The 27047-nt window shown below is 33.4% G+C and overlaps 1 protein-coding gene across 1 annotated transcript in view; it reads right to left on the bottom strand.

The window, feature by feature from the left end:
- Positions 1–15874: 15874 nt before the first annotated feature.
- LOC129231439 (sestrin homolog) overlaps positions 15875–27047 on the bottom strand; it is a 158689-nt gene continuing 147516 nt past the window's right edge. The window contains exons 8-9 of the mRNA XM_054865755.1: positions 20792–21017; positions 15875–16294 (exon numbers count right to left, since the gene is read on the bottom strand). Coding sequence (XP_054721730.1) covers positions 16196–16294; positions 20792–21017 — 325 coding nt within the window. The 3' untranslated portion in view covers positions 15875–16195. The remainder of the gene's footprint in view (positions 16295–20791; positions 21018–27047) is intronic.

Here is a 27047-nt window from a genome sequence, read left to right as displayed (position 1 = left end):
TTTCAGCAACCATATTAATGTCTTTTACCCGAGCCCCTGGTAAACAACACCTAGCCACCTTACGCTTTACTCTCCCAACTGTGTTACCCACCTCCCTTACCATAGAGTCCCCCAAAAATTACACCCTTAGTTTCCCAATCTAACTCCTCATTTGAAACTTCCCCCTGAATCTCTGGAACATTTATACCCTCTACAACTGGCTTACACCCTAATGCTAACTGGGCTTCCAAAACTAGCATCTTAAGTCTTAAGTCTGAGAGTTCAGCACATTTAGTGCAAATATAATCCTCTTCAAAAACAGACTCATTTTCCCCCTTATACAGGCAGAACATATGACATAAATCACAAGAGATCCACCTGTCCCCCTTCCCACTCTTTACCTCTTTCATAATGCATATAACACCCATTTCTACTCAGTGAATATGTTCCAAAAGGCAAAACAGTAAGATAAAAATGCAAAAAAAACACAGAATAAATACTAAAAACAGCAGTAAATAAACAGAGTTGCTACACCCAATAAAGCACACAAGATCAAAAACCAGGAGATCACCACATGTTAGGCTTAGCTCCAAAAAATGCAAAAACACTTCAAGAATACAATAACAGCAAAAATGAGCCCCCAAAACACAATAAAACTAAATTACATGATAAAGTGAAGTAAAAAAACCTAAAACTAGACAGTAATAATGAAAAATTATAGTAAAAAAACACTTATCAAATTAGCAGCAAAAAACACTCCCTGCATCACAGGCGCCCTCTAGTGGCCGTTTTGACGGGTTTCAAACAGTTTGATTTGTGTGATTAAAATAAAGAACCACTATTCATTACCTCATGAGAAAAAACTTCCCATAGCTCGAACTATCAATAACACGAACCATTTAGCCCGTCTCTTTTGGGACTTCGAGTTATTGACGGTACTTTAATATTAGGCGCTCTAATTGTAAACAAATTTAGATATTCGACAATCGGTAAACAAACACATTAATTAAAGTTATAGTATAGTATCATAGTACAGCTATTGGTATTACATTCAAAGCAATTTTAACGCAGGAGAAAAGCACTCGGAGATTAAATTTAAATTTTGTTATCTTTCAATTTTTTTTTATGCCTATCAATCTTGCTACAGAAGCAACTGTAATAAGTGTGTGTGAACTGAAAAGCTACAACAGGAAAATTGATTGAATATGACACCAAAACTCCCTGTCATAGCCATTCTGTGTGAACACAGTGCAGAAAAGCTTCCATCTTTGAAAAAATAGCTTCAACTTAAGAATAGGAATTACAATTCACAACGTACTTGCAATCCAGTAGATTTGTGATTCTTGAAAGCAGACTTTGTATGAACTTTATTTCTGTTTAGGAGGTATTCATAAATGCTTATCATTGAAATCGCGGTAATGATCGACAAACGAAGACTCGTTTTTTTTTCTTATTTCTGTATTTAAAGGATCAGGAAAATCAGATCCGTTGATCGACAATTTTTGAGAATAGCAAAGCCTATTATACTCATTTCATGCATTAAAATACGCAAAAGACATGATTCTACCTAGAACTGAAAGAAAACAAAATTGCCTGAACACTGTAAACATCAATCGCTAGCAATAGATTCGCCATCCATCTATTAAAGGATCGGTAAGGTCACAGCCATTGAAAGATAATTTTTAACAATAACTAAGTTTGTCTTTCTTATTTAATGCATTGAAATACGCAGAAGACATTATTCTGCTTTTTAAAGAAGCACAACAAAATCGCTTTCGCTATGAACACCTATCTCTAGCAATGGAGATTGGCGCTTAACCGGAAATAAGACTCGCTACTTCCAGTCTACGTCAGTGATTTGTTTGTTTATTTAGGATATTTGGTGAATAAATAAAACATCGCACAGCGCAATATTAATAGCAGACGAATTCTGCAAGTTGGTGATGAAAAATAAAATTAATTTTTTCATCAAAATACTGTGCAAACTTCCTGTGAACGAAAGCCGTACATCATCCACTATATTAGTCCCTTATTACAACCAATTTCCAGTAGTATTTTTCTTTTTTTGCTTTAATAGCTGCCTCTAAAAAAATGAGAAACTTAGCATCATTTACATTGACCTGCTGCGATTCACACGTTCGGATAAATCTGCAACGGTCTACCTCTGACGTCACAAGAATGGGTGGAGCTACGTAACCTTCTGACGTCACGTCGTTTCTTTTGCTGTTTGATTTTCGCGTTGATAATTTCTTTCTTTTTGCTTCTCGATCTTAATTTATTTATTTTTTTTTTCACTTTTTATCTTTATTTTCTTTTTGTTATTGTTATAAAACAGAAAGGGAGTTCATTTTTTAAAAAGCAAATACGGTTTTATTTCATATTTAATTAAAATAAATTAAGAATATTATTATTAGTTTTTTAAGATTTTTATGACGTTTAGAAGATGTGATTATTTTATTCATTAAAATGAGAGGGGGAGAGGGATTATCAAAATTAGTTTATCAAGTTATTTTCCAAAATATGTTTTATTTTAGCTATTTAAGTGAAGCATTTTGTGGAGAAATATAAGTTTTAAGTTTTTGTGAAATGAAACGGTAAACGAAAAAACAATGAAAAAAAAGTACGACTATTATTATCAAGAAATAATTAAATACTTTTGCGCCGAGAAATAATTGGAAATATCTAACTTTTATCAGCACAAATAAATAGATTGTTGAATACACGTGTTTCGGGGTTTCCAGAAACCTCTTTTTCAATGCAAAGTTGTGAGCTTTTGCATGTAAAGACATCCAATAAAAATCTGTTTTTTTGGACTAAAAATTGGATATTCCTTGTTAATATTACTATTAACTAGTGGTACTCGCGCGGCTTTGCCCGTAGTAAAAAGTTAAAAGGTCATTTGGTTCGCTTGTATATTTACAAATAATTGATGATGAATTTCTCGCAAGTTTGCTATTTTAATTTGCCTGTTACGGTTCCTCGTTATGATAATTTGGTAATTTAATTTGGTCCTCCGCGTTGTGATAAATTGTTCGGAAAAATTTTCTTAAAATTAGAATAGAAAAAGAACAAAATCGGATTTTCAAAAAATCGCTTCGAGGTGCACACCCTCTTTACGTACTAATTTTGTGTCAAATTTCATAAAAATCGGCCGAACTGTTTAGGGGCTGTGCGCGTCACAGAGATCCAGACAGAGATCCCGATATCCTGACAGAGAGACTTTAAGCTTTATTATTAGTAAAGATTTTTAAAGATGTTATAAAAGATATAAATTTGGCGTTCCAAGACATAGGGTTAAGATGTAATAACTTTTCTTTCTAAAAATAGCGGGTGGCGATTGTCAAAATTAGTTTTACCAAGTTACTCAACCATTATATTTTTATTTTAGCTATTAAGTAAAACTAATAGCTAAATGGGGTTAATTTAATAGCTAAGTTAATTTCGAAAAATAGGTTTTAAAAGTCCGTAAAATAAAACGGCTGACGAAAAAACAATGAAAACGGAAGGGCAGGAGGGGGTGCATTATTCTCATACAAAATCCAAATTATTTCTAATGAGGAATAAGAGGAAACAGAGGTATGGATTAAAACGGAAAATATACATTGATGAAGTTTAATGCATTTGTGCTCAGGTATCCTAACTCCTTTAAATGATTTCTTTTGACCAAGTTTCAGTTTTTTGTATTATTTTAAGGAATAAACTAGGATGACTTGAATAAGCGACCCATGCTCTTTTTGCTACGCTACGCCGCAGACCCGGGTTTGATGCCAAGGATAGGCACGGTCAACTGGGCCTTTCATTTCTTCTATGGGTCGATAAAATGAATACCAAGTGTGCTTGGAATCTAAACACTAGGGGCTCCTTGTTCGGCTGACTCGCACGTCTGATTTTTGCACCCTAGTGCCAAATATTAGTTCATACTAAGTTTTGTAGATTTTTATTTCGAGGATATAAAGCTAGGAATATGTTTTTTAAATGAATAAAATTGTAAATGAAAATCAGCGTTACCTCCGTAGTCAAAAGATTAAATAACACTAGCCTACACTCCAGGGTGCCCCGTACCTACCGCTTATGCCTACAATCCAGGGTCCCCTTATTTACCGCTTACACATGATTTAATTGTTCGGATGGGACTCTGAAGACAGTTTAGTTTCTTGATTCAGACCATGAACCGGGCAGTCCCTGATCCAGCACCCTCGGAGATATCGATATGGAATGGAAACTTGGAGGTCTTCGTAATCACGACTAATTAAACGTGAACCTGTCACCATTAGCGTACACGGAGGATCTCCTACCGACTGCATCGAACCCGCGACCCTGCAGTTGCGAGTCCGACGCCCTACCGATCAGGCCATCATGGCCACATGTTAAGAACATGCAAAGTTCCATGTATTGTTTACCTGGGGTCGTGGTGACCTGATCGGCAAAGTGTCGCCGGATTCGCAACCGAAGGGTCTCGGGTTCAATGCCAGCCGGTCGTAGATATTTCGTGTTTGTTAAATAGTTGATATAATATTTAATTTATATTGAAAGAGAAATTGTCTTCGAAAATTTTCAAAAGAACACATGCATGGACACCGGCAGAATTAATTGCAAAGGGGTGTAACCATATAGGATTCTGTAGCAAAAATAATAGGGCTTCCATACAGGCATAGAATGTGGCCAATTGGAAAATCATTCGATTCTAATAGCTATAAATCCATTATATGACCAATGTGTCCCTTTTCCCTTCCCCGAAAAAAAAAATGGTTTGAATTTTGAGATCTTTAATTCTCAAATCAGGTTTTCGCAATCAGGAATTGCGGTAGGACCCTACTCGAAGGGGTTCTTGTTCCTACTAATGGAATTCACCGCAAAGTAATTTGAATTCAAGAAGTCAAAATTCAAATGAATGCCAGGGGCTGGATACTGGATGTTATGTGCTGGATTCTGTTTTTGCGTAAAAAGAATTGTTTAAAGTCGAAAAGGTCCAGGTCGTTATTAAGCAGTTCGATTTCGATGTGCATGGACGCTACCATCCAAGGGAAGGGACATACTAGCGGAGGCCCGTGGACCAGAGGACATGGACGCCACCAACGAGGAGAATGGACACGCACATGGAGGCTCATGCACCAAAGAAGTTTGCATTATAAGCATAGAAAAATAAAATGAAAGGAAATCAACTATTGTCAAGTAAAAACAAAAAACAACCGTGATTGCTCAAAAAAAAAAAAAAAAATGCATAAACTTTTTTTATTCGACATTTTTTCTAATTCAGCATTGCGAATTTGCTTATTGTTCTTTTTTGACCGTTTTCGGCGTCCGTCCGTCCTTTGATTTCACTTCTGTCACCACCATTGGATTTTTGGAGGGACTCCACCTTGGCCCCCCTCCCCATGCTGCTCCTCCAGCGCGCACCGTCCTGCGTACACACACGCCTGCACACACACACACATCCCTGCAGATAGACTCACACATACACACACACACGGCTACCCCCCCCCCATACACGCCTACATACACACACGCGTGATTGCGAAAAAAATAATTTCAATTCGGGTTGTCAAAATTCAAATTAATTTTTATTTATTTAATTATTTATTGATTTTTCAATTTTTAAAAATTATGTGATTAATTATTTATTAATTTATCTTAAATCTTAAGTCGACTTCTAAGACGTATTTCTATTTAATTATTCAGTTTATAAGTTACATTTTTCTGATCACAGTATTTTTGTACTTTTATATTTGCCCTTCGCTGAAAATGCAGTAATTTTTACTAACTTCCTTATTTATAGTATTAATAACCGTTGAAACATGTTTAAAAATATTTAAAAAATATTAAATCATTTTTGTTTTTAAAATTGATGTAATTTTATTTTTTTAAAACGGGTGGGGGGGGGGGGTGGAACCTTCTTGCCGGATTCGAGTTGACATATGAGACGGAATAATACTTATCGTGACGTATTTTGCAGTTAGTTCCTTAAGGTATTTTGCAATTTTTCAATATGTTTCCTAATCCAATTTAATATTTATAAGTCAAGGGTTGTAAGAATGCCCCTAAAATTTATTTTTTAAAAATTTCTTATAAATAACTAGTAAAAAAAATAGATACAAAAAATGTCATTTGAAAATTGTTTTTTGATTTTTTTCCAAAAGACGTGAGGTATAAGAACACCTCCTTGCACCCGTGCACATGCTCTTATTTCCTGTGGAAGTAATAGGTGTCATATCATTGTCGTGTGATTTACAAAAGTAAAAGAAAAGGAAGGAAAAGAATAAGTTAAAAAAGAAAAAATAGCTGCATTCGTGCATGAAGCAACGAAAATCCGCTTATTTCAGAGACGGCAGAAGAAAACGTAGCTCCACCCATTCTGATGACATCATAAGTCAACGTAGCTGTGACGTCAATGGTAGACCGTTGCAGATTTATCCGAACGTCGATTGACGGGAGCGGTTCGCCGCCAGCGCCCTCTAAATAAAGTGAACAATCGTTGCCACTTCTAAATAGGAAAGATTTATCTCCTCCCTTCTACCTCCCTGGTTATTATTCAGATAAGTTGATTGTTCATCGAAGGGTGTTCTTCCTTTCCTTTAAGCATTGACTCCATCAGACCAATAAGCATAGTGTAAGCATAAAAAAGTATTAGATTTAAAAATTCAGACCTCAAGGGAATTTTTTTTATGCACAAAAATTTTTCATTGTATGCTAAAATTTAAAATTTTCTAATAGCAGTGTTCGACATTTTGTGTAAATGAAAAAATACTACGCCAAATTGAAATTATGACTTTTACCCAGTAAACCTTTAATTATTTATTCGAATACGATATAAAACATTAACATTATTATCAACTTCATTAGTAAGAAATCATTTTCTACTTGTCTTCTTTCGGCGGAAAAAAAAATGCATTTTGTCAACGTTCGGAAAATTACACTTAAAACACGGACTCAGTTCAACTGGTTTTGGTTTTGAATTTTAAGTGTTCGATAAAAATAAAAAAAAAATGTGCTGGCATTCACGCCGTAACGGTTAAAGCAGTCTGGTTTGGGAAATTGTATCAATTTTCAAAAATAGAAACACTTATTTTCAATCTCATTTATTATTTCTCTAGAATGTTTGTTTCAATCGCTACGCGAGAGCTTTCTCATTCTTTAATAAAATTGCATGTTTTACGAATAATTTTAAAACGTATTATGCTAGCTAATGACAAAACATAGACGCATGGTCTTTTTTTTGCCAAAAAGTTTTTTTTTTGCCGTTTTTTATTACACATTCCCTTAATGAATAGCATTCGAAAACGAAGGAGTAATTGCTTGGTTTGTTAGAAGGTCTTGCTGTTAATGAGAATGGCACCAGCTCGAATCCGTGGCAATAAATATCTCTTAAATGTTTGTTTTTTTTCCGTCAGATGCTCACATGGGCAGGAATTTATTTGCCACACAACCCGTTTTTTCACATGCACAATTACTGCTTTGAACGCGTCACTCAGTCACACTTTTATCGATATTTATGTTTCCATCGAAAATACGTACAATCAAAAGGTGAGCGATGAACACATTATCACAACGTTGTATTTAACGAGGTTTTGTTACTGATGTCTTCAAATTACACGCCTTCTTTTGTGCGTTTACTTTTTTCCGTTTACTCTTTCAGGCTCTTCATAATGTTCTTTCTTTGAAATTTTTTAAGAGCGAAATGCCACATGAAACGATTCGAAGCTAGCTGTATTTCTTATATTTGGTAATGTTTTGTTGTTTTTCGATATAATATGTCCTGAACTATATCCTTTGCACCCCCCCCCCGGAAAATTTTGAATTCTTCCGTGAATATATCGATGTATCGAAATTATCGATATTTGGAGAGCGATATATCGCGGTATTAAAATTCTGATACCTCCCAGTCCTACCAAACACAGTGGCAGTCCCTGGCTTTGAGAAATCAAAGTAGTCAAACCTTCCGGTAACGGACACTCCCCGTTAGTGGACAGTTTCTGAATCCCCATACCCTTGAGATAAGCGTGTAATGTATTTCACTCCTCGTTAGTGGACACCCTCGTTAGCGGACAGTAAATCAACCGAGTATCGTGTAATTTTTCTGTGTCTGGTAAGCTTTTCCTTAGAATTGCTTTTATGGCAAGCATTTTTTCTACTCCTTTACAATGCTCAGGGGGTAACCAGTACAGATAAGAGGGTTAACAACCCTTTTTCTCCGAAAACAGGAGCCATTCAAGTCGAACTTTTTAGTCGAAGCATATGAAAGTTTTGTTTTCATTTCATGCACGAAATTTTAGCAGGAAACAGAAGAAAAAAAAATCTTCCTCCTTTTACACATTAACTTGCTTTATCAGTTTGCATGAGAGAGAAAAAATACTCTCGTGCAACTTAACGGCACCCCCTCCCCACCTCCCTACTAGATTTTGGGAGACGAGCGTTGGCGCCGAGTCCTTTCCTTCCAGACGCTGATGAGGAATCGGCACAGTATTGCCAGATTAAGTGAAAAGTAGCCAATTGCGCTACATTTTGCTACAATCTAAAACACGAAAAAGGTGTTGAAAATCAGCTGCGTTGATTCCATTGTGATTGACTGGTTTTGTTCAGCTAGAGGAAACAATTTACAAATGCCTTCCTATTTTCCCGAAAGATTCAGCGGATTATTTACTTATTAGTTAAGTTCACTTATAAAAGCAATACTCATTAATTTAGTTTAGAACTGTGCACTGTAGTATGTGTAGATTTAAAATACAAAATTAAAATGCCATTTTAAATTCAGAGTCACCAATAGCGGACAAAACTTTAGTCCTGACGGTTCCACTATTGGGAGGTTTGACTGTATTTTTATTTATGTAAGTGTGCTTTTTCGATACAGCATGCATTGAATATACGGGGTGTTCCGTTTTAACCTGCAAGACCTCTATTTTCGCAACCGTTAGTATTAGATGCATACTTCCAATTCTAGTGAAAATAAAAATTAGTCAAAAAGTAGGGGAAATAGGCACAAAGCGGGTATGGCATTGAATGTCCGCCCCTTTAACACTAGTAAGGTTCTGAGGGACTTCTAAGAATCTTACCCTACCGACTAATTATCACTAGGCGCCAAAACAAAACCCCTTCAAAATGCTTCTGACATTTCGTTGGCTAATTCTCATGTAAGATAATCCTCTGAATCCGAATATGACGTCCGTTTCCCCCCTATACGGGCCAATTTTTTTTAAGCCGCCCCCCAAGTATTTTTTTAAAATTTTCGTTAGTTTCAGAGTTATTATTATTATTATCATTATTTTGAAGGTTAAAGGAGCTTTATATTAACTGCTAACATAGTTTTGGCGGGCAAGAGAGGTTCAAAGTTCCAGATCATGACCACCGATAGCAAAAGGGGGGACTTGGGGGGTATACCCCCAAAAAATATTAGAAAAATCATGAAAAACGATCTTTTTATTCTGCCTTTTGAAAAAAGATATTTTTTAAAAAAATTTCGGTGCAAAATGAGAGTATACGACTCGCTTCTATGACTTCCATGTCCAAAAAAATTTTTGCGATTTAAAAAAAATTAAAAAAAAAAAAAAAACTATCTTGTGAATGTCGCACGTTGCATACGAGTTGAATCGCAGGTCTTCATTCAAAAAGACATTCTTCTGGCTGATTCTAATGTAAAATAACCTCTTGTTTCCAAATACGACCACCTTTACAATATCTCCCGCTCCCTTTACAATATTAGGCAATGGATATCCCCCCCCCCCAAATAATCTCCCCAAGTCTCCCTTTTTGATATCAGTGTTAATGACTTTGAACATTGTGCCTTTCTTGCCCTCCAAAACAATGTTAGCGGTTAGTATAATGCTCCTTTCTCCCCAAAGGAAAATAATAGATCTAAAATTAAAGAAAATATTAAAATAGGGTGGAGGGGGGGGGCTTTTCTACAAAAATAGGTACGTGTAGGGGAAACGGAGATCACATTCGGATTCAGGGGGTCAATTTGCAGAAGAATCAGCCGGAGTAGCCTCAGAAGCATTTGAGAGTTTTTTTTGCTGCACAATGTGTTGGGGGGGGGGTGCCCCCCAGGTTTTCCTTTTTGCTACATATTTATCAGTTCAAATATTAATTGAGACTCACTAATGTTCAGTGCAGTATTAATTTCATTAATAATGGGTATATTTTGATTTTAAATGCTTAGTGAAATTTGGGTAGTGCATGCAATACAAAGGGAAATATTTTATTTCATTCAGTTTTTGTTAATTTATTAAATCATCTACTTGCTCCTTATTGCCCTTTTTACATATTCATTTATTTACTCAATTATTTATTTATTCATTCATGTTTTATTTTGGTTACCATTCACACACACTTTGGTTTTGGTTAATACTTCTTTAAATACATTTTAATTATTACTTTGTCCTATGTATGGAGCAGAATGCTAATTTTTCGTTTTATTTTAAGGAACAAATTTTCTGCTACAAATGAAAAATAACATATCTAAAGTATTGATGTAAAACATATTTTTTATATACAGTAACTTTTGAAGTACAATTTAGTTTTTGCATTTTGATAAATGCAGTTTATCTTAACTAATTTACTTTGTACCCCGCATGCCCCTACTAAGATAGTAGAGTCAAAGATGTTAAAAACGAAACACCTCACTCTAAAAATAACTAAATACTAGTCGACCCGTGCGGAACTCCGCACTGTACTTCGAATCGTTTCATAAGGCATTTCGCTCTTTAAAAAATTTCAAAGAAAGAATATTATGAAGAAAAACCGAAAAAAGTAAACGGAAAAAAGTAAGCGCACAAGAGAAGGCATGTAATTTGAAGACATCAGTAACAAAACCTCGTTAAATACAACGTTGTGATAATTTGATCATCGCTCCCCTTTTGGTTGTACGTATTTTCAATGCAAATATAAATATCATTAAAAGTGTGGCTGAGTGACACGTGAAAAAATCTGTAATTTTGCATGTGAAAAAACAGGTTGTGGCAAATACAGTCCGCCCATGTGAGCATCTGACGGAAAAAAAAAAACATTAAAGAGATATTTAGTGTCACGGATTCGAACTGACGCCATTCTGATTAACAGTACGACGCTCCAACAAACCTAGCAACTGTTTCTTCCTTTTCGAAAGCTATTCATTGAAGGAATGCGTAATAAAACACAGTAAAAAAGTTTTTCGCCGAAAAAAATATAATAAGATCATGCGTCTATGTTTTGTCATTAGCCAGCACGATACGATTTAAAATTATTCGTAAAACATGGAATTTGATTAAAGAATGAGGAAGATCTCACGTAGCGGTTGAAATAAGCATTCTAGAGAAGTAATAAATTCGGTTGAAAAAATAAGCGTTTTTATTTTTGAATATTTAACAATTTCCCATAGCAAGCTTCTTTAACCTGTACGGCTTAAAAGCCCGTACTTGTTTTTCTTTTAATCGATCACTTAAAATTCAAAACCAAAACCAGTTGAACTGAGTCCGTTTTTTAAGTGTAATTTTTGAAACGTAGGCAAAAAATGTTTTTTTTTTCAGCCGAAAGCGGAGGATAAGAAAATGATTTCTTACTAATGAAGTTGATAATAATTTTAATGTTTTATATCGAATTCGAATAAATAATTAAAGATTTACTGGTTGAAACTCGTAAATTTAATTTGGCGTAGTATTTTTTCATTTATACAAAAGTTCGAACACTGCTATTAGAAAAATCTACATTTCAGCATACAATGAAAATGTTTTTCTGCACAAAAAGGATTCCCTTGAGGTATATCTAATACTTTTTTTATGCTTACGTTATGCTCAGTGGTCTGGACGGAGTCAAAGCTTTAAAAAAAGGGAAGAACACCCTTCGATTAGCAGTCAACTTATCGGAATGATAGCTGCAGCCTGCATAAAGGAGTCGAAACACCAAATAGCATTCCCACTGCATTAATTTTATTACGTGTGTTATCTGTTGTATGCTATGAGTACATGTAATGCGTAATATTAATGTAAATTTGCTATTATGTCGGTCAGCCCGAACTGGCCCGAAGTTCAGACAGTTTATAGCCGAACGCTCTACCGCAAAAAAAGAAGAAGAAAAAAACACAGGTAATTTTAAATTTTTTTTCCTGCCGAGAAGTGTTTTTATTTTTGAAAATTTTTACAATTTGTTATCGCAGGCTGTTTGAACCGTTATGACTTAGATGGCAGCACGTGTTCATCATTTAACAGCACGGTTAAAATACAAAATAATTTGAACTAAGTTCTTTTTCAAGCGTAGCTTTTCAAATGCCGTAAAAATGTGATACGCTATTTGTTTTTTTGCAAAAAGAAGAAAAATGTATATATTACCCTTTAAATTGAGGTAGTATTTTTTTTATTTGTACAAAGAGTCAAAAACTCATTAGAAGAATCTATATTTCAACATACGATTTATTATATTTTACTGAACAAAAAACAGTTCCAATGTAGTCTGAAATCTTAAAACTTATATTTTCGCTTACATTATGCTGTAATTTTCTTCCTGGAGCCAAAGCTTAAAAAAAAAAAAAAAAAAAAAAAAAAAAAAACAACTTACAATTGAGTGTCAATTTAGCTCCGCGTTGCATCAAGTTTTCATATCAGCTAGGAGCGTTTCTCCCTCTTGTATTCCCTCATATTTGTTATTCATTGTTCATGTACTGCGCGATATTTTTCTAATTTTTTTGATGCAGATTGTCCGGACGTGGGCCCGAACACGCATTCTCCTGGTTACGAAGAGAACGCTCTGCCGATCAGGCTATTCAGCTCTGTCGGTCATAGCGAAAATTAAAGTTATAAGTTTAACCGAAAACCTCATTCTGGTTCTTTAAAACAGGTTTTTCGACTGAAAAAAACAATTTTTAGACCGTGGGTCTATTTTTCGTCAGTAGCCAGCACCATAAGCTTTAAAATAAGGCGTAAATCAAAGAAATCGATCAAGAATTGAGGAAAATCTGGCGTAGAAACCAAAAACAGGCTAAAGAAATAATATATAAGGAGTAGTCGACCCGTGCGGAACTCCGCACTGTGCTTCGAATAGTTTCATAAGGTATTTCGCTCTTTAAGAATTTCAAAGGAAGAACATTATGAAGAAGAACCGAAAAAAAAAGTAAGCGCAGAAGAGAAGGCATGTAATTTAAAGACATCAGTAACAAAACCTCGCTAAATACAACGTTCTGATAATTTGATCATAGCTCCCCTTTTAATCGTACATATTTTCAATGCAAACATAAATGTCATTAAAAGTGTGGCTGAGTGGTGACTCGTGAAAAAGCAATAATTGTGCATGTGAAAAAAAAGGTTGTGGCAAATACAGTCCTGCACATGTCAGCATCTGACGGGAAAAAAAGAAACATTAAAGAGATATTTATTGGCACGTATTCGAATTGGCGCCATTCTGACTAACAGCCCGACACCCCAACAAACCTAGCAATTGCGCCTTCCTTTTCGAAAGCTATTCATTGAAGGAATGCGTAGTAAAAAACAGCAAAAAAGCTTTTTGCCAAAAAAAAAAAAAAAAAAATTATAATAATAAGATCATGCATCTGTGTTTTGTCATTAACCAGCATGATACGATTTAAAAGTATTCGCAAAGCATGGAATTTGATTAAAGAATGACGAAGATCTCACGTAGCGATTGAAACAAACATTCTAGAGAAGTAATAAATTTGATTGAAAATAAGTGTTTTTGTCTTTGAATATTGAACTATTTCACATAGAAGGTTGCTTTAACCGTTACGGCTTAAATGCCCTCACATGTTTTTCTTTTAATCGAACACTTAAAATTCAAAACCAAAACCAGTTGAACTGAGTCCGTTCTTAAGAGTAATTTTTCGAACGTAGACAAAATGTATTTTTTTTTCAGCAGAAAGCAGAGGAGTAGAAAATAATTTCTTGCTAATGAAGTTGATAATACTTTTAATGCTTTATATCGTATTCGCGCGAATAAAAAATTAAAGGTTTACTGAGTGAAACTCGTAGTTTTAATCGGGCGTAGTATTTTTTCATTTGTACAAAAGGTCGAACACTGCTATTAGAAACATCTACATTTTAGCATATAATAAAAATGTTTTTCTGCACAAAAAGGATTTCTTTAGGTAAATCTAATACTTTTTTATGCTTACATTATGTTGAGTGGTCTGGGTGTAGTCAAAGAACACAGTTCGATTAACAATCAACTTATCCGAATGATAACTGTAGCCTGCATAAAGGAGTCGAAACACCAAGTAGCATTCCCACTGCATTTATTTTATTAGGTGTGTATGTTATGAGCACATGTAATGCGTAATACTAATATAAATTTGATATTATGTCGGACAGCCCAAGCTTGCCCGAAGTTCAGATAGTTTATAGCCGAACGCTCTACCGAAAAAAACTTATCAATTAAACCGAACAACTAAGTCCAGTGCTGTTAAGCTTTATTAAAATATAAACACACACACAGGCTATTTTTTTTTTTTGGCCGAAAGCGACGTAAAAAATGGAAAACTGCATTAGAACTTTGCTTTAAAAAATGCATAAGAACTACAGGCAGCATCAAGGTTTTGAAACAGCAAGAGGCGATTTCGAAAACTTGAATTTTCGACAGTAAGTCTTTTTTTCGTCATTGGCCAGCCTGATAAGTTTTAAAATGAGAGGGGATTAATATATAAGATAAGATATTGAAGAAAAATGTTTTTATTTTTGAAATTTTTTACAATTTGTTATCGCAGGCTGCTTAAACCGTTATAACTTAGATGGCAGCACGTGTTCATCATTTAACAGCACGGTTAAAATACAAAATAAATTGAACTATGCTTTCGAATGTAGTAAAAATGTGATAAGCTATTTGTTTTTTAGCAAAAAGAAGAAAAAAATATACATTTTACCCTTCAAATTGAGGTAGTATTTTATTTATTTGTACAAAGAGTCAAAAACTCATTAGAAGAATATATATTTCAATATACGATTTATTATTTTTTTTCTGAACAAAAAAACAATTCTATTGTAGTCTGAAATCTTAAACCTGTTACTTATATTTTCGCTCACATTGTGCTTTAATTTTCTTTCCAGAGCCAAAGCTTCAAAAAAAAACACGTGCAATTTCGAAGTAATTTAGCACAAAACCACGGAATGTTTTCAAATCAGCAAGGAGCATTTCCTTCTCTCTTATTCTATTCCCTCATAGTTGATATTCATTTAATTCAGTGTTCATGTAATGCGCGATATTTCTCTAATTGTTTGTTGCAGATTGTCCGGACGTGGGCCCGAACACGTAATCTCCTGGTTACGAAGAGAACGCTCTGCCGATCAAGCTACTCAGCTCTGCCGGTCATAGCGCAAATTAAAGTTATAAGTTTGACCGAAAACCTTATTCTGGTTCTTTAAAACAGGTTTTTCGGCTAAAAGAAACAATTTTCAGACCTTGGGTCTATTTTTCGTCAGTAGCCAGCACCATAAGCTATAAAATAAGCCGTAAATCAAAGAAATCGATCAAGAATTGAGGGAAATTTGGCGTAGAAACCAAAAACAGGCTACAGAAATAATATATAAGGATTGTTCTTCAAAAATTTTAACGAGTTTTATTAATATCACTCTCTCAAATGTATTCTAGTTCCTTATTCAAATTTAGTTGTACAGTGAAAAAACAAATTTCATTTGTTTTATTATCTAACCCTAACCGAAACACCTCATAAAACAATTTTATTTTCCCATCACTACTTTAAAAGCGGTACAAGTGTTTTAAATCATGATTTGTCGCTTTTTTTTTTCTTTCGTTTCTCCCTACTGGATACTCATCTGTCTATTCCACAAAAATAGACCGGTTAATCGTAACGAGGATTATATCGAGTAGTTTTCAAAAATTAACATTTTTGGAAGACTAGTGTAAACAAAAATAGAATTTAAGCTGAGAAACTTTAAAAAAAAAAAAAAAAAAAGAGTCAAAAGCCAGTTTTAAATGTTTTATTTAACAAGCAAATATAAAGTAAACACCACAACTCAAGAATTACAAACATAAAATTTCATTATTGCAAAGACATAAAAAAAATTAACGTTGTTGCAAGTTGATGTAAAGCGTTGATGTAACACCATTTTGCTTCACCTCTGGTCATTTTAAAATAAAAACAAAATACGAAAAAAAAAAGAAAGAAAGAAAAAGAAAAGAAAAGAAAAAAAAAACAATAAATAAAAAAATAAAAAATAATAACCAGTTCCACACTACATCCTTGTATACGTTTTAAGTCTTTCACCATTTTTTGAAGAGCTCAATTTACTCAGTTGGCTTTATCTGACAGGTATTGCATTAACGCAGCAAAAGCATACAATAATTCTGCTTGAAGACGAGCTTCAAATAACATCAAATTCACATGCACCTACAGAAAAAAAAGGTTAAAATACACATTACACTGCGTCCTAAGTGCTAATTTTCGGACATAACTTACTTCCATACTGATATTTAAAACACATTATTGACATGTTAATAAACTCCAACTAAACAGACATGCAATCATCAGACATTAAAAACATTCTTAAATTTAACTTTAAAAATGAATATTTATACAGCAGTAAAATCAATGTAGCTAATAAAAATGTCTTTAAAAAATCTTTTATTTTCCTCACAGGCATTTTTTAAAAATCAAAATAATACGTTGCTTTGATTTATTTTAATTTTGAAATACTGACAATAAACTGTCACTGACTCTAATGTCACGTACTGTAGGATAGAGTAAAAAAAATCAAAATCTGATAAACGCTAAGTAATAGTTGGAACAGGTTTTTTTTTTGTAGAGATATTTTGTCGTGTAAAAGGATTTTGAAAGCAAAAAATATCTTTAGGGTTCACTCGCGCCTTGAAGTTGAGCATTATTGCATAAAAATAGGAAAAAGTTATAACGGTTTATCAAAATAAAAAAACTATAATAAAATGAGATGTAATACATAGCAGGAAAGAGTGGACTTCTGTGTAGGTTACGATCACACATCATACGATCATTTTAATAACAGACTATAATTTAAAGTCCCCACAAAATTTAAAATTGACATAAATCGCATCAAATTACAAATTACACTGTAAAAGCGATTCAGAAACGTTCCTGGAAAATAATGGGCAGCGGATGTGCCCAATTTCTCCCAGTAACATATCTTGCAAAAAACGAACAGTTTTCCGCTATAAGTCAGTAACCTTCCTGAAATCATCCTTAAATCTTTCTAAATAATTCAGAATTATCTCCAGTTAAAGCCAGTCACAATTTTGAAACCTACAGAGAAAACTTAAATAGATTATAAGTAGTACACTATATGACTAAAAGCATTGGGACGCTTTCAAAAATTCACTTTCTTAAGGGTTTTTCGAGAAATAATATACCAATCACTTTGTAACTTTTTTCACATAAAGGTACGTTCCAGCTATCATTAAAAGTTATATCACCCATGCAATTAGGGGATCAGCAACAAATTGAGGAAAACAAAAATGGTTTTTGATCATTGTTCATCGTAAATATCTAAAAATAAGCTGTACATTTCAGAAATTAGATATATTACTATGTGCAATTATTTTACATACTTTCAGGAAAATATCATTGATTATACAGATCCAAGCATTTCTTTTAAAACTACGAATTTTTTAAAGGTGTTTGGCTCATAACGCGCAAAAGTTTTCCATCAAAACTTACCAAACTTTGAGAAAACTTGACAGCATGCACGAGAGTGTAATACTAAAATTTAAAATCAAAATTATGAAAATTTGATGAAATATGAACGTTTAAAGCAATTAATTTTTCTCTGCGCATGCGCGAAAGATAGCATTTTTAACTTTCATAATCTAAACTCTAACTAGATTCCGCAACTCATAACAAAATTCCAGTTCAATATCTTAAAAATTCAGAAAGTTATCAGCGATCTGATGAGCCGAATTTGAATTGTTCTTGGGTCGGCGAAGAAGCTTAAGGGATCATTCGCAAATAACCTGTTTTTATCATGAATCACACTGAGCGACTGCAAGCAAACGTTACAAACTTGCGAACGACCACTAATGAGTCGTTCGCAACTATCATTCAAAGTCCGCTCATTAGATCGTTGATAACTTTCTGAATTTTCAAGATATTGAACTGGAATTTTATTATGAGTTGGGCAATCTAGTTGGGGTTTAGATTGTGAAAGTTATAAATTGTTATCTTTCGCGCATGCACAGTGAAAGTTCAATTGCTTTAAACGTTCATATTTCATCAAATTTTAAATATTTTAACTTCAAATTTTAGTTTTATACTTCTTTTGTATGCTGTCAAGTTTTCTGAAAGTTTGGTAAGTATTGATGGAAAACTTTGAGACAAAAACCTTCAAATAAAATTCGTACTTCTGAAAGAAATGCTTATAGTCGCATGAATATCAGTGACATTTTTTCGAAAGTATGTAAAATAGTTGTACATAGTAAGGTAAATAATTTTTGAATTTTTCAGCTTATTCTCAGCTTTTTACGATGAACGATGAACAACAAACCTTTTTGTTTTCCTCAATTTGCTACTGATCCTCTTATTGCACGGGTGATATAACTTTTGATGGAAAATGACAACAGGAACGTACCTTTTACGTGAAAAAAGTTATCAGGCAATTAGTATCTTATTTTTCAAGAATTCCTCAAAATTGTGAATTTTTGAAAGTGTCCCAATACTTTTGGTTGTATAGTGTAGCTTAGCTACTTCCTGATTTACCAAGACAGTTAGTTAAAAATGCCATATTGCAAACAGAGCCCTGCCAAACTTGCACGTATTAAGTACCACATTGTCTTGCATAGCTGCGGAATACAGTGACCTCTTTGCTCTTATTTGGAACCTTAATCAATCTGGATGTGCAACAACTGCTCTTATGCCGATGCACTTAATAAATACGTTCAGTTAATCTTTAAACTGGCAGCTAAAATTTTTTTTCTCAACAGAGAGAATCCTACATTCGTGCAACGTGCAGTAGTTCAGAAACCTTCTTGACAAAAATACTTAATTTTCATAGAAAATTTGTGAAAACCTGCAAAATCCCAAAACGTTGCACTGAAACTACCAGTAACGTTTCGATTTTTTTTTACAGTGCACTGCAAAAACGATTCAGAAACGTTCCTAAAAAATAATGGGCAGCTGATCTGACAAATTTCTGCCCGCAAAACATCTTGAACAAAATAGGAAGGTTTTCGCTAAAAGTAAGTAACTTTCCAGAAATCACCCTTAAATAAATATTTCTAAATAATTCAGAAATATCTCCAGTTAAAGCTCGTCATGTTTCTGAACCATCGGAGAAAACTTAAGGAAGTTTTAAGCAGTAGCTTGGCGCCTTCTTGAGCTGCAAGAACGCTTCAAAAGCATTTGGGCCCACGCTAATACAGAACTGTAAGTACCAAATATCCCGATTGTTGCAAACCTGCCAAATTTAGGGACTTATTCACTCTCGTTGGAAGCTTAGCCATCTTCGAAGGACCGTCATCGATCTTAATAAATACGTTCCGTTAATCTTTCAACAGGTAGCTAAAACATTTTCCACTGTAGTGAGAAGTGTACATCGGCGCAACTTGGAGTAATTCAAAAAACTTTTTTTGACAAATATACTTAATTTTTACAGGAAATTGGTAAAAAACTGTGAAATCCCGAAACGTTCCATGGAGATTACCAGTAACGTTTCGGAATTTCTTTAGTGCATTAGTGGAGGGCAAGATAAGTTTTAGATATTTAACAATTTAGCAGGTTCATTTTTAAACCCTATTTCTTGAAAACTTTATATGAAATTCTCTTTTATAAATACCAGATTCAATATTTTAACATGTGTCAATGACCTCATGGTCGTCTCAGCTTCGATATACTGAAATTTGATACTCTATAAATTCAGTCAAATTCTTTGATTTTCGATCACAATTTGACACAGACCAAGTTATCTGATGACGTTTCCAATAGCTTTAACCATCGCTATTGTACGTTTGGAATTATCAAAGTAACTATTGCGTAAAATGGCAATATTGATCACAATTTGGAATAAAAATAACAATATTTCATTTTTGCTTCCAAAAGGTGTATGGAACCATCTTAACATAAGTGGTGAACTTTAATAGTAAACCACACTGGTGAAGAATCAGCATAATTTATTCTTCTAGTTTGTATTAATTCCGTGAGGTCCGTTTGTATATCTCCGTTGAATAAATCAGTTGTGATATATAGCCGCAAAATTCAATTTGCCGTTGTTAACAACCTTGAGTGTAATCAAAAAGAAAAAAAAAACCGCCAAAGTTTTTGTCACCAAGTTGGCGAAAAAACTTGGCGACCAAAAGCTTGGCGGTATGTCGCCAAGTGTTTGCAAAATTATGACACCACTTGAATTTGCATTGATATTAACAATGATGTCCACCCAAAAACGGGCAAAAGACCCCCTTAGGAACATTTGAATACAACCAAAAAGGGAGGTGCACAATTAGACCGTCTGACACGTCTGACCGTCTGCACAATTAGATTGTCTGAAAGCCCTCATTATTTCGTCATGAGCATCGTGAGTAATCTTCTCAGGACAAAAACAGACAGTTACAGCATAAGATCTGAAGCCTTTTTCCAGCAAGTTTTCCATTTCAGAATAGTTGTACTAGGAGTCTACGTACAAAATTTCAATTTTCTAGGACAGACCGCTTTTGAGTTATGCGTGATACATACGCACATACACACATACGCACATACGTGCATACGCACATACGTACATACGCACATACATACTTACATACAGACGTCACGAGAAAACTCGTTGTAATTAAATCGGGGATCATCAAAACGGGGATAAAATTCTCTTCCAAGAGTTTGAAAGTGATATCCCAAAAATGAAAGTTTATGGGTTAAATTTCTCTCACTTACTTTTTCTGAGTGTCTGAAAGCCCTCATTATTTCGTCATGAGCATCGTGAGTAATCTTCTCAGGACAAAAACAGACAGTTTCAGCATAAGATCTGAAGCCTTTTTCCAGCAAGTTTTCCATTTCAGAATAGTTGTAGTCATCATGAATTATGCTGTACATTCGATGAACATAATTCCATACAGCTCGGCGAAAAATAGTTGTATCGACGTTCTCTTTATGGCCCATGCTGCAAATAATTTATATAGGTAAGGTACATTCAGAAATCAAAGTTCATTTTGATGGTATATTAAATTAAAAAAAAAAAGTACAGAGGAAATTATGTTGATAATTTCTTGTAGAGGAATGTGGGGCAAAATAAAATAGTGGAGCAATGTGAAATGGTGAAATATTTACTCTGCTTTTACCACCGCCTATCTGATAATATTTTAACTATGTACTGTCCGTTCTCGAAAGCGAAGACTACCACTCAGGACAGATTCCATTTCAAAAAGGGGCGATTGGTTGAGGATGGGCACTCACCGCTCGCACTTGCTGTCTTTGAACACGTTATTTTGCACCTTTTACTTCCGGGTTTCCCTCCCTATTTTGATAAAATCACAGCAGACCTAACGCATGCGCAAATTCGCGCTAAGTCTCGGCTTAGAAAAACGAACAGTAGTAACACATGTAGTCCACTCCAGTCTAGAAAAAGTTACCTCTGAAAATTAAAGAATATGAGCACTTTTCACAAAATGATACTCTTATTGTCCTATTTTGTTGTAAGTCAAAAATTACTTTTGGTATTACTAAATGATAAATTTCTTGTTATTAACATTTTAAATGTTAATTGAAACTTGCTAATTAATATTCGGTGCAGTATTTACTTGCTTATTTGTAATTTAAAATCTTTGTATAGTTAAGTGCATGCAGGTCAAAGTGAAAGAGTTCATTTTCTTTACTTATTCAATACTTTATCAAATCACGAACATATTAATTTAATTATTATTTCATTTACCTTCCTCTATTTAACAATTCCCCTATTTGTTCCTTCAGTCATTTATTGTCTTATTTATTCAGTAGTTTATTCACCATTTATTTTTTCCTGTTTATTCATTAATTATTTTATTTTTTTATTCGTTGATTGCTTCATTTTCTTTTCATTTACTCATTCATTCTTTTATTTATTCATTCATTCGATTAAAAATGTCTTTAATTGTTAGAAAAATATTTTATTTTTCACTTTTCTTCGTGGAAAAAAAAAAGTGAACAATTTCCATCTTTTTTTTTTTTTGGAGATACAGATTTACTGCCAAAAATAAAAATAATATTTCAATGCAAGTTTTATTTTAAATATATTTTTCTTTCTTTATGTACCTTAATTTTTTGAGCAAATTTCTAACTTGTTCATTTCTAAAAAAGAAAGTTATCTTAACTGTTTCCTTTTGCCCCACATTACCCTACTTATTCAACGAAAACCAAACAGTTTTTGAAGCAATGCTTCTTATAGGACGCTGTGCGACCGGACTGAGCTGTGAAAAAACGACTTAAAAAAGCGTTCCACTAGCTACCTTTGACGCGCATGCGCAGAGAATTGTTTGCATAAAATTGTTAAACAATTCCTCAGCAGCGAAGCCTGTATGGCGCAATCGGCAATTCATCGAACGTTTGATGGTTCAAGCCCACCCGACTCTATGATATGTTTTTAATTTATAAGTACTTCTAGGTGTCCTATCTAGGGGAAAGGGGTGCAGAGGTAGACAACTTTTTTCATTTCTTAATTTCTCAAAAACTATTATCAATTTCTCAGAGCAAAAGTATCACCATAGTTGAATAGTCTTTTCTTTATGCCCTGGATTTTTTTCAGATTAAAAAAAAGTATTTCTCTATTTAATGGAATTTTTAAAAAATGTTCACATCTGCCCCTATAGGAGAGCACATGTGAACAAGCCTGGGGCACATATGAACAAGATTGAAAAATGCAGTACATTAGCATCATATTTCAACGAAAATCTCTTTAATGTGAAACCTATATACCAATACCAATGTTTTATAATTCTGCTCAATGTCAAATTTTAAAGTTTCATAGCATGCGGATCGACAAGAAAATTTTATTATGTAAAGTGTTATACAGTTACTCTTGTTATACAGTGCGTTCAAGCTTCATACAGAGTATGATGATGCATTTTTTATTTTGAACTTTAGTTTTTTGTTAAAGAAAAATATTTTGTCTTTTTTCTCCTTGTAAATATTACATAACACTAAATTGTTGGCCAACTATTTAGTTACAAAAGAACTTAAAAAATAAAACTCATAAAATCAGTAAATAATTTATTAATAATAATGCTATGATAATTAACAATAAATTTACACACTGATTGTATCAAAATAATAATTATAAATCTTTACACCTTTTTTTAACACTTTATAAAATTAATACAATAGCTTTCGCATTCAAACGTTCTACAGCAAAATCTATGCAACATACGATAATGAAATTTGGTACAAAATTAGCTCATATTCTGATAGTTTGCCTAACGATTCTGTTTTTTATTTATTTATTTATTTTAAGAGTTCAATCATAGCTTTTAGTATTTAATAATTTATGAATAACTTTTTCATATTTCTTTTACTCCAAATTAATCAGTTTTGAACTTAAAGTGAAGACAACTCGCTCCCAGAGGAGCCACGACGAAGATTTGTTAACTTCTTAGTATGATCTCCATGTTTTCGTTCATTCGTAATTTACTGATGAGATAAATTTTATTATTCTTTATTTTTATTAGTATAATTTGAGCTTTATTTTGTCATTTAACTATTTTTGCTTATATTAACTAAGCTACTGTTTTTCCTAGTTCCTACAGTGGTTTTGTTGACACGTAATTTCTTTACTACCGTATATCGCCAGTCGTTGTCCTTGCTTAACATTGTTTAATGTGCTGGTTAATTCTTTAGATATTTTAGTTTTAAGATTTGTTCTTCTTAATTTGTTTTTGTTTGATGCAGATTAAGTTTCTGGTGTCTCTACCGTGCGTTTATTTTCATATTACATAATGCGAGAAAAAAAAAAAAAAAACATATTTTTCTCACTTGCAGCTTTAATTGCGTTTTTTTTTTTTTTTTTAAAGTTCAAGCCTTGTTCTATGGAAGAGAGCGTATTACATGAAGCCTTACTGTCCTTGTTGTGAATGACTTGAACTTTTTTGAAATGAATAAAAGAAAGTATTTCTTTTCCAAATAATTCTTTTTTTTTTTTTTTTACATTTTTGACAAACTGGAAATCACTTCACCGTCAAGTCAAAAATAATATTTTAAGTAACTACTGAAGAGCGTAAAAAAAATCATGTTCTTCAGCATAAAAAGATACTTTCTTTGCCTTGTGTAAGCAATGTATGTAATTGTATCTTTCATTAAAAAAAATCTTTTTGCATATACAGTCGGGACCCGATTTAACGAATTCATCGGGACCGAAACTTTTATAAGTTAAGTCGAGGTTCTTCGTAATATCGGGTGCCAAAAAATTTTAAAAAATTGCACCTCCCTTATCTAAAATCCCTAATACGCAACTGTGCAAAAATATCCATAATTAGAAAGTGTACATTTTTTATTCAGCATTTCACGACTTATCACACACTAGTTAATTTGAAGTTTTGAACTAATGAGTAATTTATTTTTGACAATTTCCTTGATACACTGTAAAAAAATTCCGAAACGTTACTGGGTATTTCCGTGTCACGTTTCGGGATTTTAATGGTTTTTATCCGCTTCCTGGGAGAATCAAGTCTCATTGTTAAAAAGTTTCCTGAATTGCTACAAGTCGCAAGAATACAGACTTTTCACTGTTGTGAAAAATATTTTTATCTCCCAGTTTAAAGATTAACTGAGCGTATATATAAAGTGTATCGGCTTTACTTCAGGTACGGCCCGTCCATGCTAATTAAGCTCCCAAAGGAAGCGAAAAAGAGTGGACTGCATTGCTTTGCGAGATTTGCAGGCAAGTAAAATTTTCGTTACTTACTTACAATTCTGGCATAGCTTTGGCCATAAGTGCAATAATGCTCTTTTAACTTGCTTGAAAAATCAGAATGATGCCAAGATATTACTTCCACAGACACGGCTGGTTTTAAACGGGAAGATTTCTGAATTTTTCAGGAAGCTTCCAGGATAATATCAGGAATGTATCTGAATTTTAGCTGAAAAAGTTCCTGGAATTTGCAAGATATGTTGCTGGCAGATATTGGGCACATCAGCTGCCCATTATTTTCCAGGAACGTTTCTGAATCGTTTTTACAGTGTACTTGAGTCGAAATAGTTCTCTTTCGACTTTATGGAGAGAAGAAAATACTGCATCATTTGCAGCCTGCTGCATGAGATATGTTTTTAGTTTCCAGGCCATGTAAAGCATTTGAAAACGTAACAGTTTTAGTGGGACTTTCCCTATCGCTTTCTACATTAAAATCATAATTCAATGGTTGCTCTCTCGCCCGTCAAAAAATGCTGATTAAAAGAAAAGTCTTTTCCTGTTTCGGACAATATGAATATAACATTTGGAAAACATTCCAATATTTCTTAAGTCAAATTAACAAAAAAAATATAAAAAAAAAATTCTGGATATTAAAATAATTCGTTAATTCGGGGTTTATTATTCGGTAAACAGGGGTTTTTGCCTCCATTTTCGTCGGGAAAAAAGAAAAATTCGTTAACTCGCGAAATTCGTTAAATAGAGGTTCGTTAAATCAGGGTCTGACTATATTTTTCAAAAATGTCCTATATTTTGTGGCTTGGTCGCTTTGAGCCCTATGTAGCTCTAAGCTTGACGTAATATACTAAAACGGAGCTTTTTTTTGGACACAGAGGCCATACAATATTCAAAAACAAGTTACAGGTCAAAGAGAGTCAAATCGCTGCTACCCAAAGAAATCTTGGTTTTAAATATTTTTGTTTATTGCACTTGGAAAAGGTTTGGATACACGGTTTCATTGTTATTAATTCAGGCTTATTTTTCACATTTTAGAGACGGTTTCGACAAGTGGTACTAATTATAACTTAAACTTCATATCGTCGCCTCAGAGCAACAGTAAGATATCTAATCCCAGTAATAACACTAAGATATCTTACTGTTGCTCTGAGGAGAAGATATATGTATTTACAATATAGTTAGTATATATCGTCGCCTCAGAGCAACACTAAGACATCTAATCCTAGAAATAACACTAAGATATCCTAGTGTTGTTCTGAGGCGACGACATAAAAAGTTAACTTCGGAGGCACAACGTGTGTAATTATTGCCGAGAACATAGTGCTATTTTTTGTTATCATTGTGATACCAGGGTTACTCTCAACGCAGTTTAAAGGCGTTTAAGGCCGGCAAACACCCTAATTTTCAAAATAAGTCGATTTTGAGATTTTGATAAATTTAGAGTTCTTCTTTATAAAACCAATTTTTTTAAAAGGATGAATTATTGAAAAAATTACAAAACTCGAATGCACCACTTATAATTTATAGTTATTTTTTCTTTCTTCATTTTCTGATAACCACGTTTTCAAAATTTTTATCTACGCCAACAGAGCTCTAGCGAAAAAACTATTAACTGTATACAATTGAAGCTTTTCAAAAATAGCAATTGAACATATTGTGATATAAACCTTCAAAAGCTAATGTACATGCAATATGGGGATTTGAAATAATTATCAATTCAAGTTAGGGTGAAAAAGCGCGTTTTTTGGGGGAATTTTTCAAACATTTACTCATAAAAGCTATTGTTGGGTTATTACTTTCAAATTGGAGGGTCATATCATTCTCTAGTACCTAAAAAAGAGATATACACGAAAAGTTCTAAAATCTATGAAAAGTGAAGGCACTGGAAGTGTTAAGGAATTGGTCGTATTTTGATGTGAAAAAAAAATGTTTTTTACTTAATTTTTTTTTCCAATAGCCAAAATGGTTTATTTAGGTCATATTTAAATATAGTTTAAAGTTTCAGAAAGGGGATATGAATATTGAAGAAAAAAATATTTAGAGTGTTCGCCTACCTTAAATAACATAAAAATCATTTTAAATTTTCATTAAAGATTTTTATTTATTAGAATGCTTCAAAGAACGTCGTTTTTCACAAGACCTAAGAAATTTAGTCTAAGTTTTGCTTGTGTATAAAAGATTTTTGTCGAAAATTGTACTCTGAATTACTATAACACATAATATTTAGTACAGTGAAACTTGTGTAAGTTTACCATTTGCGGTGCACTACTTTAGAGGTCAACTTAAACAGGTGGTCAACTT

Source organism: Uloborus diversus, chromosome 10, assembly GCF_026930045.1.
Source record: "Uloborus diversus isolate 005 chromosome 10, Udiv.v.3.1, whole genome shotgun sequence".
Classification (NCBI taxonomy): domain Eukaryota; kingdom Metazoa; phylum Arthropoda; class Arachnida; order Araneae; family Uloboridae; genus Uloborus; species Uloborus diversus.
Note: the sequence above shows the minus strand (reverse complement) of the source record. Positions and strands in the feature narration are given on the sequence as shown.